Here is a 25,347-nt window from a genome sequence, read left to right as displayed (position 1 = left end):
AAGTAAAAAGAAGTGTGTTTCATGTGATCATGGCCTGAAACACAGCCATTTTACCATCCCCCATCATGCACTGCACTGTCCCAGCAGCTTCTGAGGTGGTTTGACCATATACGTTGGGTAAAAAATAATCTTTTCAGAGAATACTTTTTTCCTGTGTTGATGGGATGATTCATACCAAACTTGTCATATCCTCTAAGCAATACCACTCATTTGCTATTTTTAGAGGGGAACAGTGGGGCCCACCGAGACCCCATGAATACACACCTAAACCTGCATTTGATCTGTCAGTAGTACTGTAGGTTTCCCCAAGAAGAAGAAACATGCAGGCAAGTTTTTGATCTTCCTTAAAGTACCGCTTATCTCAGCTTTTGTTTGTTTTCTGTTTTTCAGGTGTGGGGTAGTGTCTGATGTGAATGCCACCCACTGTAAGCTATCTAGGCAACGAAACAACCATCATAAACCACCACTGGAACAAAAATAGCAGCACCTTTCTCTCCCCTGCCTCCCCCGGGCACAGGCCACATGCAGGACAGTGCTGACAGCATGTGCAACTACAAGCACACTTTGCACATCACAAACTCAGAGGTGCTAAGCATGGGTCTCCTCTCACGTATCTTCCAGACATTGGTTAGGGAACCACTGAGTCCTTCTGGATGGCTACCAGAAAAGGAAGCCTTTCCCTAACATCTGTGGAGCAGAGAAGGGTAGTCCCCCAAGGCTGCTAGTGGGTTCAAACTCCTGCTTGGCCCAAGAAAAGCTGCCACCTGCAATACAACCAGATGAACGAGCACTTAGAGCAACACAGTTTACAACCAGCCTAAACCACAGTGAGCTGAGCCATCTCCCACTGCCCAGGCCTTCCTCTTCTCACCCCCTCTTTGCCATCTAGAGGGAGTGCCACAGCTAGACACAGGACAAGGTGCAACAGCAACAGTACCAAATCCTAACTGGAATGGGGAGACTGGTCTGAAAGGGATTTACATGAGGCTGCAGGTTAAACCAATATTCATCCACACTTACGGCTCAGTCCCTTTTAACTCCAGAGCAAGCTGGCCAACCACAGCCACACCTAAGCTTGGAGGAGAGGTTTTCAAGTAGCTACTACGCTCCTACCAGCTTTGGGAGGGAAGAGAAAGGACAAAACAACCCAGCAGCCAGGTAGAGGAAGGAGATCTTCCTGAGCGGGAGGCAGCAATCAGCCGCTATACTGCCTGTTCTGCAGCAGTCGGACGGTGAGCATGTGGCACACGGGGCCACGGATGTGCACCACATGAGCTCTCCATCCCCAGCATATCCTTCCTCACTGGGAAAGGACAGAACCCCCCAGGACACCCAGCTGTGGGGTCTGTTGCTGAAATCCTGCAGGGCTTCTGCTGAAAAGTGCACTTAAAACGCACACTAAAAATAGAGTCTGCACTGATGCTATATTTAGCAGGAGGGTGCACGCTTTCAAAAAAAGGCTGTCGCCCCCTCCAGCAGCAGAGGGAAGGCAGCCAGGCATGCCCCTGGGATGGTTCTGCATTCCAGCCCTGCTGCAGTGGCACGTGCTGGCACCCCAGCATGAGCGTGCCTCGGGAGAGCCACCTTCTCCTATGGAAAGGTGAAGACAGGGTGCAGGAAACCATTTGCAAGCTCACTGGGTAGAGGTCCCTGTTCCACAGAGGGCAAGTGGGAGGCAGGACCCTGGACCTCCCTGGGATCTGTGCTGCTGGCCAGTCCCACAAATGGATGTTTCCTTCCCTGTGCCCGGGTTTTTCTATCTATCTAAGTGCAGTAATGAGCATCAGGTTTTTCATAAAGCACTTACAGATAGGTTGCTTCATCCAGGTGCCAGGAGACCCAGGCATGGCCACTGAAAACTTGTCAGCTAGTGAAAACATGAAGCCTCCCACTTTGCCTGTCAAGCCAACTATCTGTCAAAACTGTTGACTAACTATCTCTCAAGTAAAGAGCAAAGCACTCATCCCCTGACTGGATTACTGAGGCTATGGGGGCAGATCCAGAGCTGATGTGACACAGGCACCGATGTCTACACTCGTGAGCCCAAAGGGGCAGGTTTTCCCTTTCCACATTTTGTGCTGGGTTTCCTCTCCCCCAGAGCAAAGCTGAGGGGATGTGCAGCACGAGGAGAGGATGCCACACAGTCCATGCAGATACTGCATGGGAAAAAGTGGCGTCTTCTCCCCTTGACTTGCTGAGCCCTGTGGAGTGGCACAACATGGCAGGGGGCGTCCCACCTCCGGGGCCCGGGAGGAGCCACTGAAAGCCAAGCTTCTAATTAAGACCACGGCTTTGGTTAATTGAGTCCAATTCACCTGTGACATGAAGAGTCCCAATCCCATCAACAATAATGGAACTGCATCGGCTTACACCAGTAATGACTTCAAATCAGTGGCATAATAAAGCTAATTCAATACTTTTCCAGGTCCAGCTGATGAGGCTGCCAAGGGAGAGCAGGAGACAGCCTTCCTCCCTCCCCAGCAACACCTGCCCGAGGGCAATGTGAACAGCCCAAGGGTTGAAAAGACAGGAAACGTAAAAATAAACTAAGTTTCCAACAAGACTAGGGCTTAGTTTTTAACATTGAATTACTCCTGCAGGTGACCCTGTGTAAGTGCCGATGACAAAGAAGCTCTGCCCACAACTACTTCCCAGGAGGAGGAACGATGAAAGGCAGCCACAGGTTTCCAACCTGCTGTGTGCTGCTGAGCCACCCCACCAAGCTGAACCCAGCAGCTCGGGGCACTGGGGACAGGACTTGTGTCACATGCTGGATAGCACCTGCCAGGGCGTGGGAAGGAGCTCCTGAGAGACGGCCACGTGCTGGCAGCCCTGGGGAGGAATGTGGAGAAACATGGAAGTTGCCCGATGTAGGCAGACATGCAAATCAGCAGCTGCGGGGCCACACCGACAACCTCCTAATTGCCACGGCGCCCCCAGCTCTCTCGGGGCAGGGGCTGGGAATAGCCAGGAGGTGCTGGAAGGAGTGAAACCCTCCCACGGGAGCAGGGGATGTGCTGCCAGGTCGGTGCCGCCCTGGGACAGCCCGAGTGCCCCGAGGGATGGGAATGGCCCAGCTTGGCCCCCGGCCGCCCCACACAGGCCACTGCCTTGCGCACACAAATTTGTCTCTGCCTCGAGCCAAAAAAAACTGAGCCGCCACTCTTTAGAAGAGACACGCATTATTTTAGAGCAGTCAAGTTATGACTAGTCTGATTTCCATAATACATGCTCTGCAAACATCTGCCTGTTATTTAAGGCTCGGCTCCACTGGGACAGAACTTAACAGGGCAGACCTTTGAGCCGGTGTCCGTGGAGGACTCCTTGCTGCCAGAGACATCCCGGGGCAGAAACATGTCCAACAGGAGGTCAAGCTGGTCACTCCTCACTCCTGCAGCCACAAGCAACTTCATGTTTCTGAGCCCTTCCCCACACACCCACTGATGCTCTCACTCCCATCCAAGGATGTTTTTCATAAAGCACTTACAGATACATTGCTTCATCCAGGTGCCAGGAGAGCCAGGCATGGCCACTGAAAACTTGTCAGCTCTGTCCCCCTCTCTACCAGAAGAACCTGCTCATGCCAATGAGCAGGTCCCAGGGCCTGTGTCACCTGTCGGGGACCCAGCACGATGTTTCTCATCATGGGTGTCTAGCAAATCATCTGGCACCCTCAGGTTGTCTGCCAGTTTTGCAGGCTGGCTGTTGAAACCTGAGTGTCCCAATTAGATGAAGTTAAATGCTGCCCTGAACAACAAGCCTTGCTGGCAAGAAAGTTATCCCGGTGTTATTGGACTGCTCCCTCCCTACTAAGAGACCACAAATTAGTGTTTATTTTAGAGGCCAAGTAGGCCAGCTTTGAGAAACTGTGCCTGCCCTGCCATCCCACAGGTTTCCCAGGGGCTCCCTGGGGGCTCCTCAGTACACACCTCCGTGCCATAGCCTCGCTCTGCACTTAGCCCAGGCTCCATCCTAGCCTGACACAGCATTTAGCTGCTGGTTTTATTCCTGCTTGCTGTACTGGGAGAGCTGAAACAACCAAGTCTCTGTACTGCAGTGAGTTGACACAGGCTAAGTCAATTAGCTGCTATTGCTGCGTTGCTCAGCTAGGCCAGATAAAAAAAGACAAAGAAAGAAAAGCCTCACACTGAGAGGAACTAGGCCAAATCGACACATTTGTCTTCAATACTTTAATCAAAGTATTTGAAATGGGAAAGGGAAATGTCTGATGCTTCCCAAAGCAACTAAGTACGAGCTTGCTTTCCTAGGGCAGGAGGGGCAGAGGGGCCAGGCAGAGCATTGTATTTACCATTCACCTCTGCTCCAACCATTATTTCCATTCAACAAATGTTTAAAATAAACACACAAAAAAGCAAAAGATATTTCATAAGTTCAAGCTAAGGCACTCTCCATTTCAGAGTGAGCTGCTTAAGCCCTGTGCGTCTCCTAGTTCATCCTGACTCAAACCAACACACTTTGCAGCTTATGCATAGCATCCTTCAGGAAGGACACAAAAGATCACAATGCACCACAGGCCTCACACATCCCCCTCCTCTGGGTAGGATTATTATTTTGCAGATCTCTGCTCTGTATCCGCCATCCCAAGGACTGCTGGTCTTCCCACTGGCTTTTGCAAAACTACGCCAGTCAGCAGGCATTATATTGAATACCAAGCATTGTGAGTACCAAGCCCATTTTTGCCGCCAAAAAACATAATAAATGTTTTTAATAAAATGTTTCTTTTGAGAGGCTGACAATTACTGATGACAAGGCCTCACCTACAGCTGGATTGAAGGAAATCAAAACTGGTAAAGGACAAAAGCAGGTCTGCAACACCAAGCTGTAACTGGGCAGCCTCCAGCCTGAGTTTGGCTCCTTGTGCAGCTGCTGCTGTTGAGAGGTATCGTGCCATCCTGCTCCTCACTTCAGAGAAGACAACCATAAGGAGAGCTATTAAAACAATTAAAAAAATATTATCTTTAGGATGTAATCTACCCAGAGATGAATGGGAATAATTATCTAGTTGCAGATTTTTATGTGGGTTTTTTAAGGCAATAACTGGCTGAACATTTCTTCTAAGTAGTTACCTACAGTAACTTCCACCTCATTGAAATGAGAGACTAGAGATACCATTTTTTTTCACAGTGTGGGCCATGTATTCCATACCATATTTCACAGTAACATCTATACTCTCTAACCCTTTTCCCATTCAGTTCACAATCCCATAAACACCTCTGTAGCAGCTCATGCAACTGTTCACGTAGAAAAGAGTGCTTTCTGTTTTTCTCAAAGCAGCGAAGGCAGCAGTTCAACAGCCTGAAGTGAGAAGATCCAGCCCCGGGTTACCAGGCAGCTGTCTGAAATCGCCCCCTCAAATTCCCACTGAAGAGCAAGACCTAACATCAATACCCTTGCCTTAGCATTCTTTAATCTGCATAGCTTGAACCCTTTATTCTTCCTCTTCTGCTCTGTTGCCCCACCTCTGAAACAGATATTATGCCACACCACAGATGGGGAAACAGGCCCTGAGACACTGGCTACTGAGCTGAAGTTTTGCATCAACAAGACTTCCCAAAATCCGTTGAATATCAGTTCATTTCAAGTATTTTTGAGCACAAGGTACAACCTAGGTCTATTATTCACTTTTGGTTGGGTAGAGGTGTTTTCTGCTATTGGAGTAGCTATTACTTGAAGCATTACCATCTCCTGTCTGTCTCTCATGTGCCCATGTCCAGGTACCAGCACCAGCTGTCCTGAACCAGGGATGCCAAGAGACACTTCGAGCTCCTCCCAACAGTACACAAACACGTGCTCACCCCTATTATAAACACCTCGAAAGATGCTACAGAAACAGAAAAAACTCAAAGCCAACAGACCTCTTTTCAAAAAAGGCTTTTTTTGGTTTGATTAGACCCCGGAGATGTCAGTACTGAAGAGACACACAGAGGGATTTAGGTCGCATATCGCAACACTGAGGCGCGATGCTTTCTTCTTTATAGGTTAAGGCTTAAGCCACGTACTTGATTCAATACCGACAGTTAACTGGCATTAAAATTTTCATGTATCAGCTGTTAAAAAGGGTTAAAGAACTCCAATAAATTTTAAAAAACCAATTTTAGAAATTCCTTAGTAATTTAAATTTATTGGGAGGTGTGGGGGGAGAAATAACCCCAGAAGAAAACAGTTTTACTTTTTTTGAGATGATGCATCTTTCACCAAACACTTAAAAAGAAATTTCAGTTCATATTTGTAATAACAAGGGACTATCAGAGTCCTTGATTTACTGTTGAAGTCTGCAGTGAAGTTTCATACCTTGAGTTAGGTGCAGGCTAATCCCTGCATGTGATTACATTTAGGAGTGAGAGGGAGGTATGCGGGGGGTAGGGAGAAGCAATTTTTATTGAAGACAACGCTTCAGGCAGCCCTGGAGCAGAGTGGATCCAGTTTGAAAAGAATTGGCAACCCTAAAACTTTTTGATAAGATAAAAATTCATTGATGTTGGCTCACACTAGGCCCACTTCAACTCTGCACTTGTCCTCTGTGTTTCCTTGGCGTATCTGTTCCTTTCCTCTATCTGCTTTAGCATAACTTTATTTTTCTCTTTTATCTTTAGCTAACTGCGCCCAGGGACTGGAGGGATTGATTTTTTGTTTTGACTTATTGTTTGAAGATCTGTAACTCAAAGCAGCTTCTTGCGCCTCTGATGTCTAAGCCCGAGCAGTATAAAAGGTAAAGCTCATCCTGTGTACCAAAGTGAGCAGGGATACCATTTTATAATCAGTCATCTGTGTTTTATTTTGCCTTTTGGGGAGGAAAACTATTTTGAGACTTTATAGGCAATAATACTTTAAATAAATATTCTCATGGCAGATACTGCACATGCCAGTTCCCTTTTTAAAGACGGACAGCTATTGCTCACCACTCAGGGGAAGAAAAAAAGAGTTCCTAATTAAAGGAGGCCATTATACATCAGAAGATATTTTGAGCATCACGTCACACTACCGACAGCCTATTGCAGCCAAAATGTTACCATGCAAATGTAGAAATGCTCTCGCTCAGAGATGCACTGCCATGAGGCCAGCGAAAATCTCCAGTGGGAGGGGAAGGTAGGAGATGGAGATGCGCTCCTCAGTGCTCCTCATAAACAGTCATTGCTCATTGCCATGTTAATACCACCCTGTCCCGAGACACGGAGGGATGGACACGGATTTTTGCTTGTTTCTTCTGCCTTCTGAGGGCCAAACTCTGGAGATTTCTCCTTTTCCCGCAATTCTTCCCTCCCCCCATTCCCAGACAAAAATGCCTCTGGGCTGTTTTAAACAAGCAGCTCCTCAGGACGTGGCACCCAGGTTTCTCACTGCACACACACATTTCTGTGTCGTAGAAAGCCGATAGTCATGGCACACACCGACATTGTTTACGATCGCCAGTCTCTGCTATTCCCTGAAGTTGCCCAGCTTGCTGAAATATGGTTACATATGCAAACATTATCTCCCAATTGTAACCTCATTTTCTGCTCTGCTGGACAGCGTGACCAGCATTTGTCATCTTGCCGCCCCCGCCCGCCACATCATTCATGTGTCTATAATTGTCATCAAGATGTGGCATGTCAGCAGGACTCCCGCGTCCGCTGCTCCCCATCTCCACGCAGTCACTCAGGTAACAAACCCATAATCTCACCCTGTTTTCATGATGGTTGAATTACACATAATTGTTTCTGCACAGTGATTGATTTCTGCCTGAATAGAGACCTCTGCCTTTTTTCAATGCGAGCGAGTGGCAGCCAAGTCTCTCCATCTAGGAGGAGGCAGCAGCCTTTGAAGAGATCAAAGCCAAGGCCGCGAGCAGTTGTGCGCCCTGGGAATATGGAAAGCCTTTATGCTCTCAACCCCATTTCCAACATCATGTTGGATTGCAGCTGCATTACATTCTGCCAGCATTCTTAATGCTTTTAGTATTGACTCTGACATCACCGATAGCTGTTTTAAAGTAACAAAAGCTGAAGGATGACTTATTTTCACAACTCCATAATTGGAACATGCAAAGTTAGGGGAAGGGAGCATTTGTTTTTAATCTGAGATACAAAAGAAAGCACAGAAAATTATATAAGTTCCCCAAAATTAAAAACACGTTTTTCATATGGAAAGAACAGAGGGGGCATTTTTATAGCCTAGACCACACAAAATGAACTGATTATGCACATGCTTTTTCAAGCCTAAAGGCTGAAGTAAAAATACGATTGGGCAAGCGAGTCAAATTGGGAAAAAATATTGTGACTCACAGTACGTTTAGTGACTTTTAGCACCTGATGCAAAGGAAAATAATGCAGACGCCTAAGCTGTTGTCTCTGCAGCTCCTTGTAGCAAACTGACAGTAGTTCACTTACCTTAAACCAGACACACAGCACATGGCAGACAAACACTAAATCTCCATTAATTATCTAAAAAGATAAATAATGACCTAAAAGTATAAAATACTGCAAAGCTTTATTTAAGACTCTCTCTCCTCCAGTCATGCAGACAATTCTTAGGCTGCCTTAAAACTACTCTTGCCACAATATCATTTCCAGGGGCATCAAAAGCTCCCACGCTCCTCCTCTCTGCTCATCTGGCTTTGCTAGGGAAAACAAAAGTAAATTTCTATCAAGAAAAGACTGTCCTGAATTTTAATCAAACATACATCTACATTACCCCGAGAAAATATTTTCAGGGAACTTTAAAAACCTATCAGCCGAAAGGAGGGAGGATAAGAAAGATGCAAGAAGAGCCTGGGAGGACACAGCAACTGAACCACTCTGTGTGCTTGTGCTGCCCAGTCTGAGCACCAGGGCAACTTTGACAAATATGTTTATTCATGGTAAAACCACTGAATAGGAGCCTTTAAGAGCAGTAATTTTGAAATATGGTCCTGCTGCTACAGTGTGCAGAGTGGTGAGGAAGGAAGAATGTGCAAATAAAGCATAAGCTGTAAAGAATTAAACATTACGAGCACCCATGTATTAGCAATAAAAATAATTTCCTCTTAGCTGTATCATTTTTGTTCTGCTGTACTAACACTCCTTTCCTCCCTGTAGTCATTAAAACCCCGACTCAAAGACAACAGCAAAGGGATCTGGCCTCCCTCCCTATGGACGCAGAGCTTATGTCCCTGTCACTTCAAGGCTGGGAAACTGTCTCATTTTCACTTTGACTGTTCCTTAACACACTAACCATACCGAGGCTGAAATTAGAGTCAAACGTAGCAAGCTCTTTACCAAGATGTAAAAGCTTATCGTTTTTTTAGTATCAAGACAGAAGTCTTTTCTGTGGTAATCCAAGGTTTTGGAGCTTTTCCCCCTTCTACTCTTCTGCCGTCCCCAGCAAATTTACTGCTTCCTCTGCACAGCCTGCTTCTTAAAATTAGGACTAATTCTTTGTGGCTCTGGTGTTCACTCTGATAAGCAGAGGGATGCTCATAAAGCAACACAGAGGAAAGAGTGGCAAGATACAGAGAGCTGAAGCAGTCACTGTAAACAGAGAGATCTGCTGCCATTATCTGCAGGGCAGATAATTCAACTTCTCCCTATCCCACAAGGAGTCTCAAGTATCTGGAAACGAATGGCAGCCTCCAGAAACTGAGCAAGTAACATGCATAGCACTGCAAAGGTCTCCAAAACAATCACCACTATGAAGACACAGCAGAAAAATAACTTTTGCATGATGCTGCAACCCTACCTTTCAACGTCAAACCATTACTATGATGAAAAAGTACATTTTACTGTAATTACTGCTAATTTTTCCCTTCCGGAGACTTTTGTGTTCATCTATAGAGGACTCACTTGCTACTTGATACTCTTTCTTGAAAGCTTGCTCCTTTTTTGCAGCTATTCAGTGAAACTCAAGAGACACTATTTAGCCCAAAAGAGGCACCTGAAGGCTGTCCGTCAGGTTTTCAGCCCGTGCAGCCCACTCCAAAACTTGCGCAGGCATCATTCCGTGCCCAGTCAGAGGCACAGCTTCTCCTCGTGCAGGGTTCTTTGGTAACCACATTAGGGAGAGCCGGTGACCCTTAAAACAAACCTCACCAGCTCCTGAAATCAGGAACTGAAATCCCTACAAGGTAACTACCTTCAGGACTACAACAAACTGAGTTTTAGGTTTGGCTGCGGTGCTGGGGACCATGCAGCCACCAGCTGTGGCCACAGTATACAGGCTGCAGCTACAAAGCTGTGAAGACAAAAAGAAAACGCCACCAATGACCTGGGAGGGCAATGGCACCAGGGCACACTGCTTAAGAAGCATAGATAGGAAGCTGAGAGCTGTGCTCCAGTGATCACAGAATGGCTGCACTGTAGTGTATTAAAACAGAAGATATTTCAGGATGCCCAGGAAAAAGTTTAAAGCCTCCAGCTGCAAATAAGCCAGCACCTCCTTGCAAACCATTCTTCCCACCAGAGGCTGCTGAGGCACAGGGCACGGACATCACTGAGGCCTCAGCAGGTGCCCACCATGGCTGGAACAGGAAGAGAAGATGCCATTGCTGCCGAGCTGCCGTCCCAAAAAGCTGCTCTGAGGTCCTCCCATCCCCACAGTAAACAACAAAAGTCCCACCAGGCCGGTGCCAGGGCAGCTGACAGAGAAGCCCTGGCCAGCCATCCCCAGCACATTGTGTGCAAGAGCCGTGAATCAATGGCAGGTTCCCAGGAGAGGGAGTGCACCATGCTCGTTATCTAATTGTGTTTGCACTGAACTTCTGAGAGGGATGGAGACAAAAGTGGAGGATAAAAATAATGGTGCTGAGGGCAAACAGCCTGGTCCCCTGCGGGGGGGGAGAGCAAACAGAAAACCAAGTGGGAAGATATGGGTGCTGTTGTACGGCAGGGGGGGAAAATGAGAAAACAGAGTCTGTTTTTTGACAAAACCTTTTTTGGGCTAGTTCTCTTAGGCCCCTTCTTGCTTTTACTTAGAAACTTCAGTAGATTGTTTGCTCCTTCATTCAAAGTCTAGGTGACAAACACAGCCACAGCCAGCACTGACACAAACTTTCTTCCTATCTGCACTGGCTTTAATACTCTTATTTTCCTCCCTCTAACACACACATCTTGGTTTTTTACTTTCTCAGGCTTCTCGTTTTCTTTCCAAAAAAAAAAAAAAAAAAAAAAAATCCAAACCAAAACCAACCCAAGAAACATATGTTTATAAGTGAGCTGTCTTTCAGGTGAATTCCCGAAGTGAACTCAGGAAATAGGAATTTTGTTCCCACCTCTGCCTTCACCTTCCTCTAAGACCCTGAATGAATGTTGCTTTTTCAGGTTCTCATTTGCAGAAGCCTCCTCCCAGACTGTGCCTTTGCTTTTGGGAGCAGAGTGCGGGGAAGCAGAGGACATCCACATGCACAAACACACACAACCCCAGTGCCAGCTTGGGCGCCAGGGATACTTCCCAGGAATCTGCCGGCAGTCACTGACGCACCGCAATTTCCATGGGTCACGTCCTCATGCTACACTCTAGGTTGGGCAATTATGCACAGAATTTACCTATTTCATGCTTAATTGGACAGGCACAAACTTTTGCTCCAGCCTCAATGCAGCTATAACTTACCGGCGGCGCTTATGTTACCACAGGCACCTCTGCCAGTCCTGGCTTAACCTCCTAGGCTCAAATCGCAGCCACTGGTTTAACCAGCCCTCCCCTCCTGGGAGAACCCAGCAGAGGAGAGAGAGGAAGCACAGGTAACACAAGAAAGGCCAACGGCAGCCCATGGCTGACTTGTGAGCTACAGGCTCCTGGACTGTGACACACCACCTCCAGATAAAAAAATGCAACACCCACCTGTAGGCTCTTCTCCTACTGAACCTGAAATATAATTTGTCCACTAGATGTTGGCCAGAGAGATTCGTTTAATGGAGGAGGGCATTTTCACAAACCCACTGCTGAGATCTCCTTCTCCTAGGAAGTCTGCCTGTGCCCTCAACACAGGGGTTTCTGAACCGGCTTTGATTCAACCACATTTCCCGACTGAATATTTATTGTTCTGCCCCATTAGCCTGCATTATTCTCACTTACACACATATCCTTGGAAAGAAAAAGCAATAAAAGGAAGGATTTAAAGTGTCAAAGAAAGAGGGAAAGCTCGCTACACAGGTTGTTTTGGAAGCACCCTTGAACTAAAAAATGTTTCAAGGCAGTATTTTGACCAGCTCTCCTACAGTCTCTTAGTATTTCCTCATTACAAAGTATGAAGTCATCCTCTTACAGGTCACTCTGATAAGATTATATTTGCCAGTTATTAAAAAAAAAAATGTTTGCAATATTGCTGTCAAACTGTCTGGGGAGTCACCTAATAAATTAGCATTTACTTGTGGTTCTCCTATTCCAATCCTTCCTTCTGAAGATTTACATCTAAAACAGGATTGCTGCACTCTTATCTTAGAAATATCCTCAAAATAACTGAGATAGGAAAAAAAAAGTCTCAACAAAACCTGAAAAATCCACACACGTAAGAGCTAAGCTTTTTAAAGTTTTATTTCTTTTTCTTCTTTAAATCCAGCACAGCTTCCTTTTCTTCCTATAGCAAGGGTATTTAAGACATGAAAATATGTGAGAGAGTAGGTTTTGAGTAACAAATTTTTCAAATCCAACATGTTCATTTGAAACTTATTTTTTCAAGTTGAATTTCAGTTGTGTGCAGGAGGCAAACAGGCAGTAAAAACCAGACCAAAACACAGCCTGGCATGCTACAGTCAGAGGGCAGCCAAACAAGGGGCTTTCTTCAGGGTAAACTATTTTATAATCGCTTGAGTTTTTGAAAATGTCTTCCAGTAGAATGTTCGACGTATGGTTTATTTCCTCAATATCCTCACCAGCTCTCCCAGTGTCAGCTGGGTGAGCTCACTGCTTCTTCCTGTGTTGATCTCCAGCAGGCTGGAGGGGAGCTGGGCCTGCCCCTGCCTGCCCCACCACCCTGGGCTCCCACACCTGACCCTCGCCCACCCGTGAGCTCCCACCCCACTCCCAAAAGCTCCCTGAGAGGCTGAATCTGCACGTAATGTTTGTATTTGAAAAAGGAGGACCTGGTTGTGTACACAGGGACAGTTTTTACACTTGGCAGGGCCTAACTCACATGCAGACATTCAGGGGAGAAGTCAGGCTCCCCCAGTTTGGAGGGGTCCCTGCACTGGGTCAAGCACAGCTATTCTCCTGCTTCACCTCAGCTTTTCTGTGCACAAGTGTTTTTTCAGCTTAAGATACAGAAATGCTGCCAACCAGACCACAAGGATGGAACAAACTGCCACAAAGCCTAAACTGAGGAGAGGGCAGAGATGTGAGAACAAAGCCACTTTTTAAAAACTATTTGAGGAAGATGTGCCACGGCATTCTGTGGCATGGGACAGAACATGGGTTGGTGGCAAGAACCTTGCTCACTGTGAGGGCACATGGCAATGATACAAAACTGCAGTGAAGGAAGTACAGGACTGGCAGGGGGCAAAATAAAGAGCAAGAAAAAACACAATTACCACTTGTAACTGTGGCTTCCTGTACCCAATACAGCATCACTCAAACTTCAGAAAAGAGAGACCCTCAACGAATCACTGGATTGTGGCATTTTAACAAAGTAAACACATTTGCATTGCTGGACACAGTTTGTCTGCATTTTAGCACATCAGCAGGCAAAAGGCCTTCTCCCAGAGCGTGGTCTGTGTTTGACAAGTGGTGACACCTTTAATCGTCACCTCCACATTCTACTTTTTTTATGCTAGACAAAGCTTGCCAATGCAAGAGTTGATAGGGATGAAGAAAGATCAAGGCAAGAAGATATGCCAGAACTGTGGAGAGACAACAGACAGTCACAAAGATAAACCTCTGAGGCAGTTTTGAAACACAGAAAAAGGCAGAAAATTGAAGAAATAGAGCCTTATAGCATAGCTAAGTGACCAGTTACAGAGCTCTGAGGAGCCAGTGTCACTGGGATGCCTACTCAGAAATACAGAGCCTACAGGGATAGCATTTTAGAGCTCATTGCTCTCTGCCTCTGAGCCAACTCAACTGTTCAACAAAAGTTCCATTATCCCTTTCCCTGTTTTCTGAACATACATGATAAATCAAACCATTTCCAGACTGGTTTTTTTGGATAATGACTGCATCCCCATCCGGACCTACATTCAAGTCAGCTGAGGTGAAGCTGAGCTGTCATCAGTACCCACAGGATTTCAGCATCATGCCTTCCAATTCTGTGCAATCTCACTCCTTGTGCTGACACTGTGGGGTTCATTGCAGCTCCCACAAGTTCCAGGTTTCTCAGAGCAGGGCTGCTGGGTATGTGCAGTGCCTGGCACTGTGCTGGACATGCAGCACCAGCCTGTTTCAAATTGTTTTAAAGCTTCCCTATTCAGAAAGTGAGGAGGGGAAAGGAAGAAGAAAAGGTCACACAAGCAGCTTTCTGCTGCTCTTTGCCAAAGCAGCATTACTGGGGCTGCCTCGCACCACGAGCACCTGCACATGGACCCTGCTGCTTTGAAGTACCAGCACTGTCAGAAGGTACCTCACAGCAAACGCTTGCATGAAGTCCTGTGCTCCCACGGGACTCCTTCCCCCTGCCCTGGTGCGGGTGAAGCAGACCTGCCCGCTGACTCGTGCGGCACTGTTTGAAGTACAGAGCTGCAGTACTGAAAGTGCTTGGATAGACAGACGCTTTTGGGAATTAACTCCTCTCTGGCTTGCTTAATAACTCCTAGCCAAAGCAGTTCTCTGGTTTATGTGTTACAGCTGGTGACAGCACTACACTTACTTTTTAAGTTCAGCTGTCGATTTTATAAATATTCAATCAAAGCCCCGTAACTTTACACTTGTAATTTTCGCTGACTAAGCTCATCCTATTGATTTTATGCCTCAACCTTACCTATATCCACAGCCATTTAAAGAAAATAAACAATCATTGAGCTGACCTTTCAGCTCCATTAAAATGCTCTTCTACACAAGGGACTTGGTAACTTTGAAGATCACAAGTGAAGATATTCCAGGTCCTTCATCTCATGCTGAAGCCCCAGCAAGCAACACCACTACCAGAAGCCACAGAAGGCCAGCCAGTTTCTCTCAGGCCATTCAGGCCCCTTTTCTTCCCCTTTAGGAGAGCAGGCAATCCCTGACTGATTAGCACAGTTGGTGCACATGTTAACTCCTTACTGCACTTTTAGCTCAATCCCAAAGATTCAATGAATGTATTTTTATTTAAGTGCTCAATTACTTTCTTGCTGAGAGGACAGATTCCTTTGAAGTGGGAATCTCAAACTAAATAAACATATCCACAAGATCCAAGTCTCAAATAGAAGCCACTGGGTTGCTAGATTAAGTTATTCTGAATACAGTTTTCTTAAGTGAATCTAATGCTTATGAAGGGCCAGAGCAACAGAGACACTAATTCCCAAGTGCCCAGGCAGGAGCAGCATGCCAGGCAGCTGCACCTCCTGCCACCAGTGCCCTGCAGAAAGGAACCAAACCCAACAGCCAGATGAGCACCGACCTCATGCCAAACATGTCTTACAACTAAAACCAGCTTGGAGAAATGCCTGCTGCCCAGGACGGGGCAGTTTGGAGTAAATGGGAGCCATACATGCACAGCTGGAGCGTCACTGCACATGGTTTCCCTGCAGCAGTGGGGAGGACACAAGCTGGGACAACCTGACTTGACCAGGTCAAGGCCAGACTGTCTGGATCCCAGCAGTGTTTCCCTTGAACCAGGCACATGCTGGATCACTGTCCATCCATGTGAGAGCAGCACAGGAGATCACAGAGGGACACACAACACACAGACCTCAGGCTGCAAGATGTTTGGTGTCCATATTAAAACAGACTCTTGCACCTTCGTCTTCTTGAGAGATGTGGTGTTTTACTACTAGCAAAAAAAAAAAAAAAGCACATGCATCTGATAGGACTTCAGAAATATTAAGCAGCAGTAAAATGCTTTTGTGTGGGTTATTTCCTTCCCATATCAGGAGGCATTTTTGCTAACTATAAACAGAAGTTAAGTACTCAGGAGAAGCCAGGCCTGCGGTACCCAGGCTTTCCAATGCCTGCAGCCATGCAGTGCTGCAACTATCTGGAAAAAGCCTTTTCCTCTTTTGATGCCTGAACCTGTGGAGCTTCAGGCTTTCTTCTTGAGCCATATCCTCCTTGGCACTTGCAGCCCATAACAAGCTATTCTTATTAACATTTTTTCTGGGCTGGGATCAAGTTGGAAAAGAGACAGGAATGACATTTTGCTTAAACCACTTTAAAAAGTAAGCAGCAGCCTTACCATTTAAAGTTTATATTGAATTAGCTCCTAGATATATAAAAAAAGGGATCTTTAGAACATAAACATACACACGCATGCGCACACACACACATGTATTGCACTACAAAAGCTCCAACTTTGATGATTTCTAATGGGTGGGGTTTTTGATAATGCCTCTGCTCAAGCCACACACGCACACAATTGCTGCCTCTACACTGGGATATCAGGAGAACATTTTGTTTTCCCCTTGCCCATTCACAATTACATAGATTTGCTAATTGCATCAATGTGACAAGGAGAAGGCAGCAAAAGCTGAAAAGGTGTTCTCTTCACCAGTATGTGCCAAAGATCTCGGTAACAATGAACTACATACCTAAGACTGCCTGGAGCTCTTGTCAGGAACAACCAGACCAAGCTTCAGACAAGGACAGCCTAGAGCCACTGTGCTAACTTCTTCTGCCCCCTTTTCCAAATGGAGGATTCATCTCATTAAGTGGGAGAAAGAAAACAGCACCAAAACTCATCCCATGACCATTCATGGCTTGGGTTTATGTTTCACAGTGGCCTGACTCCTATCTTAGACTGATCACTCATGATTGCTTGAGTCAGAGCAGCTGAGAGACTCGTTTGCAGCAATGAGGTCCCACTATTAGGGCTGAGCAGATTCCTGTTCTTTCCCGGTGCTGCCATTTGGCACGACTCATCGAGTTCCTCAGAAAATAGTGCTAGAATTCCTCCCTGGGCAAACACTAATACACTCTGTCAAGTTCTGCTTCCATACAGCCAGGAAGCTTTGTGCTCCTCTGTGCTTGATTTCAAAGTTATTTAGGGGCTAAATGGGATCATTCAACTGCACTGAGAAGCTGTGCGCCGCGCAGGGTGAAGCCGCAGAGCTCCGGTGTTGTTTAAGCGGCTCTGGCTTGTCGAGCCCCTCGGCTGCACGTTTCCTCCAGCTAGGGTCTGGGGTTGTGGAGGGAAGAGAGAGGTCTGCGACAGGACCACAGCTGCCTAAGGCCCCCAGAGCATCCTGCTCCAATGCGAACCTGGGAATCAGAGCAAAGCTTTCTGGTGGGTGATACGGGAGCAGGAGCTGAGCCACAACTTCTATACTGCGAAAGCCTAGTTCATATTGGGCCAGGGAGCTTTCAGCTGACCACAGCTCCCAGCAATTCCCTACAACTGCATAGTAAGCAGAAGCAAATTCTCAGGGAAAGACAATACAATGAAAAATCAGGTTTGTATCCTTCTGCAGGTCCCATACATTCCCCTTGGAGCTCCAAAATTTCCCCACAAGCAAGTGAATCAGCCAGCTTTCAGAGGAATGGAAGATGTGGCTAGGGAAATGAAATCCTCTCACTGAGGCTCTGTAGCCACTAATTTTTGCTATTTCTACCCTCATCCTTCCTTCTGCACATACTAATCTCCCAATCTTCTAGAACATCAGCTCTTCAAGATGGGAACTAACTCCATACCCCCTGCCATGCAGAAACACACATGCAGAAACAATATCCACAGTTCAATTGCCTTGTTCCTAGCAATCCAACTCTTAGAAGAATTCCTTGTCATTTTCAAATGGCTGTGCTGCGTTTTGCAAGTTACCATAAAATGTTTGTACATTGTATCCTCCGACCTATTTAACACATCCAGCTGCTACAAAGAGGCGGTTGAGCCATGGAGAAAAAAACCCCGACCCCAAGAACACATAAGAACAGACAAAAGGGAGGTTGTAGAAATCCTCTTATCTTTCCATAGGAAGTTTAATTCATGGGGAATGAGGGAGAAACAAAGTTATCCTCTGGATGAATTTACAACATGGAGAAATGATCCTTCTTCAGTCACCTCCTCTGTTCCCACGTTCCCATCAAACAGACAAGAAAGGTTTGCCACCCCAAAACTAGTTTTGCTAACCAAAGAAAAAACCCACACGTTAGAAAACAAACATCTGCCTCCATCTCCCATCTTCAGTACCCCTGCCATGCTCAGAAACCACCAAAAGATATCTCGAACACACAGGATGCACATTCACCAGGTGTTACTGCGGTTTGGTACTATCACATGCCACTTCTCCTGCAGCCACCTCAACCAACTGCTTCACTTTTCCACTTAGCCACCTATCTGATAAGAACACATACTGCGACACGAGGCTCCTACCTGAACTCGCAATTAACACTCTCCTGCTCCTACATATACAACTTGGAAAAAGCATATCGGTTGCCAGTAAAATAAGAAAAAAAAAAAAAAAAAAGTTGGAGGAGGAGAATGGGAAGGACAAGACCTCTCTAACACAGAGATTTTGGAAGAATCTAAATCCTTCTCAAACACCCTCTCCCTTCCAAAAGCTGCCCTGAAATTAGAACTCCATGGTTTTTTATTCTGGTTTATTAGTCAAGTTGTGTCTGACTGTAGATTTGTACTTTTAATTTTACGAAGCAAGCTTCTACAGCATTTGCCTTTTTTAAAAAAAGGAAAGGTTTTTTTTTCCCCTACATATGGGGGATGAGAGTAACTTTTCCCCTTTCCATTAGAGCTTTTCTCTCTCTCCTCATAGAGCGTCCTTGCCCTGTGTCTGGACGCCATTCCCCAGGAGCGCATCCCCGGGGCAGTTTGCCGACAGCGGGTCCTTCCAAGGTGGAGAAAAAGATTCAGTGCCCCAGGGCGCCTTTTTAATCCTGGCTAACACCTCCAGGCAACAGATGCATCATCAAGAAGCGTCTTTGTCATGCAAATAGCAGGGCGCAGGTACACACCAGGCACAAATGGTTGGGGACTGACACCCCAGGGGAGACCTCTGCCTCCAGTGCTTGCTGCTCTCAGCTGCTCCTTGCCCCCAGCCCCGGCACGCTGCCCTGGAAAGGGGAGGCAGAGCCAAACTGGAGGGCAGCGTCTGGGACCGCACAGAGGTGAGCGCGGCGCGGCGCCGGGGCCGCGGTAAGGCGTGGAGCGAGCGAGCATGTCACCTCCGGGATGCCGCGTTTTGATCTCGCGCGCATCAAAACCCGACTGTCAGCTACGAGCCTAACAAAGATTATAGTTCAATTAAACAAAAAAATTATTTAATAACTCAAGCGTGTAGCCTTGTGGTTAAACTGAAAGAACTCCAGGCTTATGTCAACATTGCAGCCCTGCAACAGCGCTGTTTTATTGAAATAGTGGTGCTGCTGTAACATGCAAGAGCAGTACTGAACTAAATTAGACCCTCAGATGTTCAGCAGGCAGCTTTACAATTGAAAACAAGATGCGTTTTCCCCCTTCCTCCCCTTTACCGTACCCACAAAGGGCAGTTCCTCAAGTACCTGAGACAAGAGCCTCTGCAAGATGATATTCTGAGGGCATTGATGCCAGATCTACAAAGAGTGGCAGCCCCACGGCATGCATATATGGAAAAAATATCCACTGAATAATTAAATTGGATTTGGCTGTTCCGAGCCATGCACCAGCACTCAGGACTTTGTTACGAAGGTAACTTGGCAAAGAGGGGGTACAAAAACCCAAAAGTCGGAAGTTTCCTAGTCCTCCAAGGGGCAGGTTTGAGTCTCAATGGCCTCTTGAAAAGCTGCATGTTTTTCCCTATGATACATCCAAACAGAAGTTTTCTGTAGAACAGCATTTACAACAACAAATATCAACAGACTGTGATCATCATGCTTCACCCTAAATGGCTGTAGGCCTCTGAACTGGAATTTATACACAAAAACCCCCCACAGCTATAGAAGGCAATGTATTGCATGAGTTCTTGCGTCTTTCAAATGCAGATCCGTGTGTTTTTCAGTGCCAAAGCACCCTGTCATTCCAACTCGAAATATACATTGATTTAACACTTTTTGCTGCTGTCAAATTACCAGTACAGATCAGGCCCCCTTCTTTTTGTTTTTGAAGTCAAATTCCACAGTCCTGAATAAAAATCAAGAACGTCAGAGAACAAAACAATGCCATGACAGAGACCTCCAAGTAAAAAATCAAAGATCCAGTACGAGGGAAAACTGCTTTGTCACAGGGAAGGTACAGCATCCAACTTCTCCTATCACAGCACGCACAACGGCAGCGGCATTTTTCCAGCAGGATGCCTACAAGCAAATTGTTTCCCGCTCCACTCCGGTTCTACTAATATAATTTTCACAGCTCGTTTTAATACTGCCTCTCCGTTGCTCTATATACATACCAAGAGGCTTACAAAAATATATGGGAATTGACTATCCAGAATTAAAAGTACATTAAAATCCATTAAACATGCATCTACACCAATGGAAACAGAGGGACCAACCTGGAAGAATCAGTGCTCGCCACAATGTAAGGAAAAGCTGTAACTACTGCATCATGGTTGACATTAATTCCTAAACGACCATTTCACAATTTCTGGCTGAAGATACAGGGTATGTTTCAAAGCAATGCTGCCAGATAGATAAAGCCTTCACGCAGACCAACTGATGGTGGAAATAAATATCAATCAGCAAAGAGCAATGCCACATCTGAAGGCAAAAAAAAAAAAAAAAAAAAATCCAATCTTCTCATCTTACTGACATGCGACTTTAGCAGTTCTGCTTCCAGCCCTTGATTTTCCTCAACAAACGAAGAGTTAAAGCCAGAAAATTCACATCTGTCCCAGTCACTACAAAGACGGCATTTACATCATTCTGCCATACATTATCCTACAGTTGTAAACCAGGGCTCCCCCCACAAAGCCCCCAGCCCTGTTCACAGACATTAATCTCAGCTTTTCCACTGCGATCACGACCAACACCTCTAAGACTCTCAAACTCCACTGGACAGAGGCTCTGAACAGCAGAAGCTCAACCTTCATCGTCACTGAAGCTACTCAAAAGACCCCCTTGTAAACAGACTCTGCAGACCAAAGAGGAGGAAACCCAGCTTGCCAAAACCAGCCTTTGGAAGAGATAACTCACTGTTCTGGGGATGGGTGGCGACAGAGATCCATTAGGCATGTATGGGTCGTTATTCATATTTGGCATCATGATATACCCAGAATAACCAGAGTATGATGGTCCCTTGCTGTATAAGCCACTGTCTGGATGCTTTCCTATGGAAGACGAAACAATGATTACATTATTCCCCACATATGCATTTCTCATGAGTTAGAGCACTTAAATAGGTACTGTGCATATATAAAAATGTTCTGCATGCAAATATTTCCTTACTCATGGAAATTACTGCTGACAGAAAGCAATACGAAGCAATTTGTAATAAATTTTTTTTTAGGAAGAGTTAATTCTTAAAGGAGCAAGTACTCTCAGTGAGGAGTTTATGTTTAAAACACAGAATAGCCTCATTTTGCTAGTACACATTCAAATCAAAGTAGACACATTAGCAATGACATCACATTTCTCAAGTAGCAGCTTTCCCCGATTTTATACATGCCTCTAGGATTTTTGGATTCAGAATTATTGCCAGTGTGGGTTTCCAACATCATTGTTAGGAAAGGGAGGACAAGGCTGTGATAACTAGATATAATAGTTTCCTTCTCTTGCTGAGCCAGTGTGTGCAGCGAACAATTCATTCTGGCTATGCTCATTGGGAACAATTAAAAGGCAGGGGGTGGCTTGGAAGGAGATCCTAACAATTTGGGAGGGGGGCTGTTGAGCACACATGGTACTACAGTCAAGAAGGAAGCCAAATGAGGGAGGCTATTTGTAGGAAAATGAAGTGTTTGGGTTCAGGTCCTGCAAATGGGGATGAACAAATCTCCCACCTACATGCCCATTGACAAGGTTACTATTTGAAAGTGAGGTTTTAAGAAGATGCAGAGCTGAAAAGAAAACTATCCAGAGCTGATCACCTCCCCTTCACTGCCAAAATGCTTTGAGCATAGACATCATTGCTTTTAGGCTGTTTAATGACAAATCTGGAGGAAGATGGCCACAGAGTGCCGGCAAGCACCAGGACTTAACTGTGTCTGTCTTTATATGGAATTTATAATCTGGATTAGTTTGCGATGATAAGAATTTGATTTTAAACATAATCTCCCATCCTTCAAAGCACACGTTCTTTGCACGCGTGTCCAGCTTCCTAAATGATATTCAGTGAACTCTGCTATTTTCTCTGTCCTTCTCAATCAAAATTAACCAGTCGGTACATTAAAAAATGTAGGAGGTCTGTTCATACTTAGATTCGAAAGAGGACATTTAAGTGACAGACTTTGGCTGTCACTTAAATGGAGAAAAGCAGAGGGTTTCTGAACAGAACTGCACACTGTATGAGCAAAGAGATAGATGTGTTTAAGCTGATATCCTAAAAATAGTTATTTCTTCAGTGAAGATCCATTTGGCCTACTTATCAGTTCCTAAACAACAGAAATACCATTTGGTCACTCAAGATAAACGCGCTGCACGTTCATCTCCCTTTTAAATACGCTTTGAAAGCGCTCTGGCATCCCTCTCCCCCAAAAGACACTAAATTTATGTTTTCCAAAAGAAACCAAGTTCAGTTTGAGGACTGTGTGGAGGGTCACAGAGGGACAATATTGCAAGACAGGACTGTGCGTGTCTCACCTTCCTCGGGGTGTTCTCTGCCTTTATCATGGTAGGAATCCTGTGCTTGAGTCTGCCTGGAAACCTGACCACAAGGAATCCACCATCAGAAAGGAAGAAAAAGAAGAAAAGTCATTGTATGGATGCTCGTTTATCAGTCACACTGCTACAGTTCCTTGAAGGAAGAAAGAAGTTAAGACCACGAGATAAACATCTTTCTTTTTCCTCTTAAATCGCTTGGAAGGCAACTGTACCAGAAACGTTTGTGTAAACTATTGTTTTATGACACCATGAATAACTATATGGCTTTGCAAAGCATTTCTAGCAGAAGCACCCTGCATTTAATGAAAGTGGATAATTTCTGGAAAATATTTGGCACTCTGGCGGTCAAAACGCTCTTGGTAAAAAGATACCAAAAATTATGATGAAAATCAAGTTGCCCTCCTTAGCAGATCTTTAGGAAAAAAAAAAAAAGGAAATAAAAAAAGAAAAAAATTAAGTAAGATTTTTAAAAAGGCAAGTTGTCCGCTCGCCCTGAAGTTGTTTTAGAGTCGGGAATTTCTTCCCAAACAGTTTTATGCAAATCCCTTAAAGAGTTTATAGCTAATGCTCCGACCCCGCTGATTTTACTGAGGAAATTTCATGGCTGCTTGAGGTCTAATACCACTGCACCGTCGGGGAACTCGCGGCAACTTTCTCGTCCCGGGCCGAAGCGCGGAAGGGGCCAGCCCCTCCAGCGCATCCCAGAGCGCGGAGCCCGCCCGGCTCTCCGCGACGCACTTCTGGAGACAGGTTTTGGGGTAGGATGATTTCTTTTGAGAAATTTGGAAGACAGAGGCTTCCCCGGTGCCCCGCCGAAGCTCCCTCCCCCGCCAGGGCGGCCGGAGCCCTCCGGCATCCCGCGCCCCCTCCGTCCGCGCTGCCCCGCGGAGCCCCCGCGGCCGCGCACCTCGTGCCCGTTGGCGCCGGGGGCGATCTCGGACTCGTTGACGAGGGAGGACTTGATGTCGGCCAGGTCGCCCTCCTCCTCGGGGTGACTGATCTCGGCGAAGATCTTCTCTTTCTGGGGGTCCCCCTCGTCCTTGAAGGGGATCATCTCGTCGGTGGCGCAGAGCTCCGGGTCCCCCCCACCGCCCCCGGCCCCCGGCAGCTGCGGCATCCTCACGGCAGCGCGGCGTCTGCTGCGGCCGCCGGCCCGCCGCGGGAAGGGGAGCGGGAGGAGCAGCGGGGGGAGGAGGAGGAGGAGGGCGGAGGAGGAGGAGAGAGGAGGAGAAGGAGGAGAGAAGAAGGAAAAATCCCGTGAACTCCTCGGGGTTGCTCTCGGCAGCCGGAGACCCCCGCCTGTCCGCCCGCCCCCTCGGGGCCGAGGTACCCCGTCTTCCGCACGACACCGACGTCGCGGGGACCCTCGCCCCGACGCGCCGCACGGCCGGAGTAGGTCGAAATACGCCCGCTTGTGTCCCGACCGCGCCAGGGACCGCCCCCCAGGAGACCCGACCTCCCTCCATCCCCCGCCGGGACCCGGGCTCACCCTGAGGGCGAGGAGACGCGGAGGGAAGCGGAGCCCGCCCGCGTTTCGCCTCCGAGTGAAGTTGCCACCACCCCGGCGGGACCGAGTTAAAATGGCTGGGGCGAGGCGGGCAGGGGGAGGGGGCGTCCCGGGGGAAGGGGCCGGCGCTGCCCGTGCCGCGCACCCACCGGGCCTTTGTCCGCCGCTTCGTCCGCGGCTCCGGGCACGGCTGGACTCGACTCGGCGGCACCGCGAGGGGCGAGGGGCCGAGAAAGAAACAGCCCCGGGAGGGAGGGAGAGCAAGAGGGGAGGGATGGAGCGGGAGGGGAGATGTCCCCCCCGCTTCCCTCCGCGCCCGCGGGCAGGGGAAAAAGTTGTCGGCGCGGCGCCCCCGGCCGCCTCCGCGCTCAGCGCCCGGTGCGGGGCCTCCTGCCGCAGCCAGCGGGCGCGGCGCCCCACGGGGGGCGGCGGTGGGGCGCGGAGCGGCGGCGGCAGCGCAACTTCAGCATCGCTCCCGCCCTCCCTCCCTCCGCCGTCGGGGCGGGGCGGGGCGGGGGCGGTGGAGATGAAAGGAACCGCCGCCGTGACTGACACCGTGTCCGGGCCGGGAGGGCCGGGCGGCGGGGGCGGGGAGAGGATGGGGCCGGGGCCAGCGCCAGCGGGGAGGGAGGAGGGGGCGGGGGGGAGCGGGAGCGGGGCTGCCCCCGGGCAAACTTTGCTCTGGCTGCGCGGAGTAGCCTCTCTGTGTGTCCCTGTGTCTGTGTGTGTGTCTACATGCACACTTGTGCCTGTGTGTACGGGTGTCCGGCTCGCGGGGGGTGCACCGGGGCACTGCCGCTCCTGTCCCTCCCCAGCCGAAAGCCCGCCGAGGAGGGCACAGTCACTAGCTGCATCCCCGGGAAGGGCGGACAGACCTGCTTTTTTAGGGCTGCTTTGTTGAGCCTTCCCCATCGCCACATGGCGCTGCTCCGGTGTGGGAAGTATGCGAGGGATTGACCAGGCTCTGCCCACGCCCGCTTCGGACGAAGGGCAGAATTAAGACATCCCCATTGAATCCAGCAAGTTCCCGGCAGAAACGAGTAGTAGCCCCCGAGAGGCAGGGC

The 25,347-nt window shown here is 47.6% G+C and overlaps 1 protein-coding gene across 5 annotated transcripts in view; it reads right to left on the bottom strand.

The window, feature by feature from the left end:
• LEF1 (lymphoid enhancer binding factor 1) overlaps positions 1 to 23,893 on the bottom strand; it is a gene marked incomplete at both ends in the record, with an annotated part of 69,352 nt that extends 45,459 nt beyond the window's left edge. For all 5 annotated transcript variants that reach the window (XM_082282186.1, XM_082282187.1, XM_082282188.1 and 2 more), the window contains 3 exons: positions 21,154 to 21,287; positions 22,756 to 22,819; positions 23,684 to 23,893. In XM_082282186.1, coding sequence (XP_082138312.1) covers positions 21,154 to 21,287; positions 22,756 to 22,819; positions 23,684 to 23,893 — 408 coding nt within the window. The remainder of the gene's footprint in view (positions 1 to 21,153; positions 21,288 to 22,755; positions 22,820 to 23,683) is intronic.
• Positions 23,894 to 25,347: the final 1,454 nt, after the last annotated feature.

The sequence above is a fragment of the Coloeus monedula genome, assembly GCF_965178545.1.
Source record: "Coloeus monedula genome assembly, chromosome: 5".
Lineage (NCBI taxonomy): Eukaryota > Metazoa > Chordata > Aves > Passeriformes > Corvidae > Coloeus > Coloeus monedula.
Note: the sequence above shows the minus strand (reverse complement) of the source record. Positions and strands in the feature narration are given on the sequence as shown.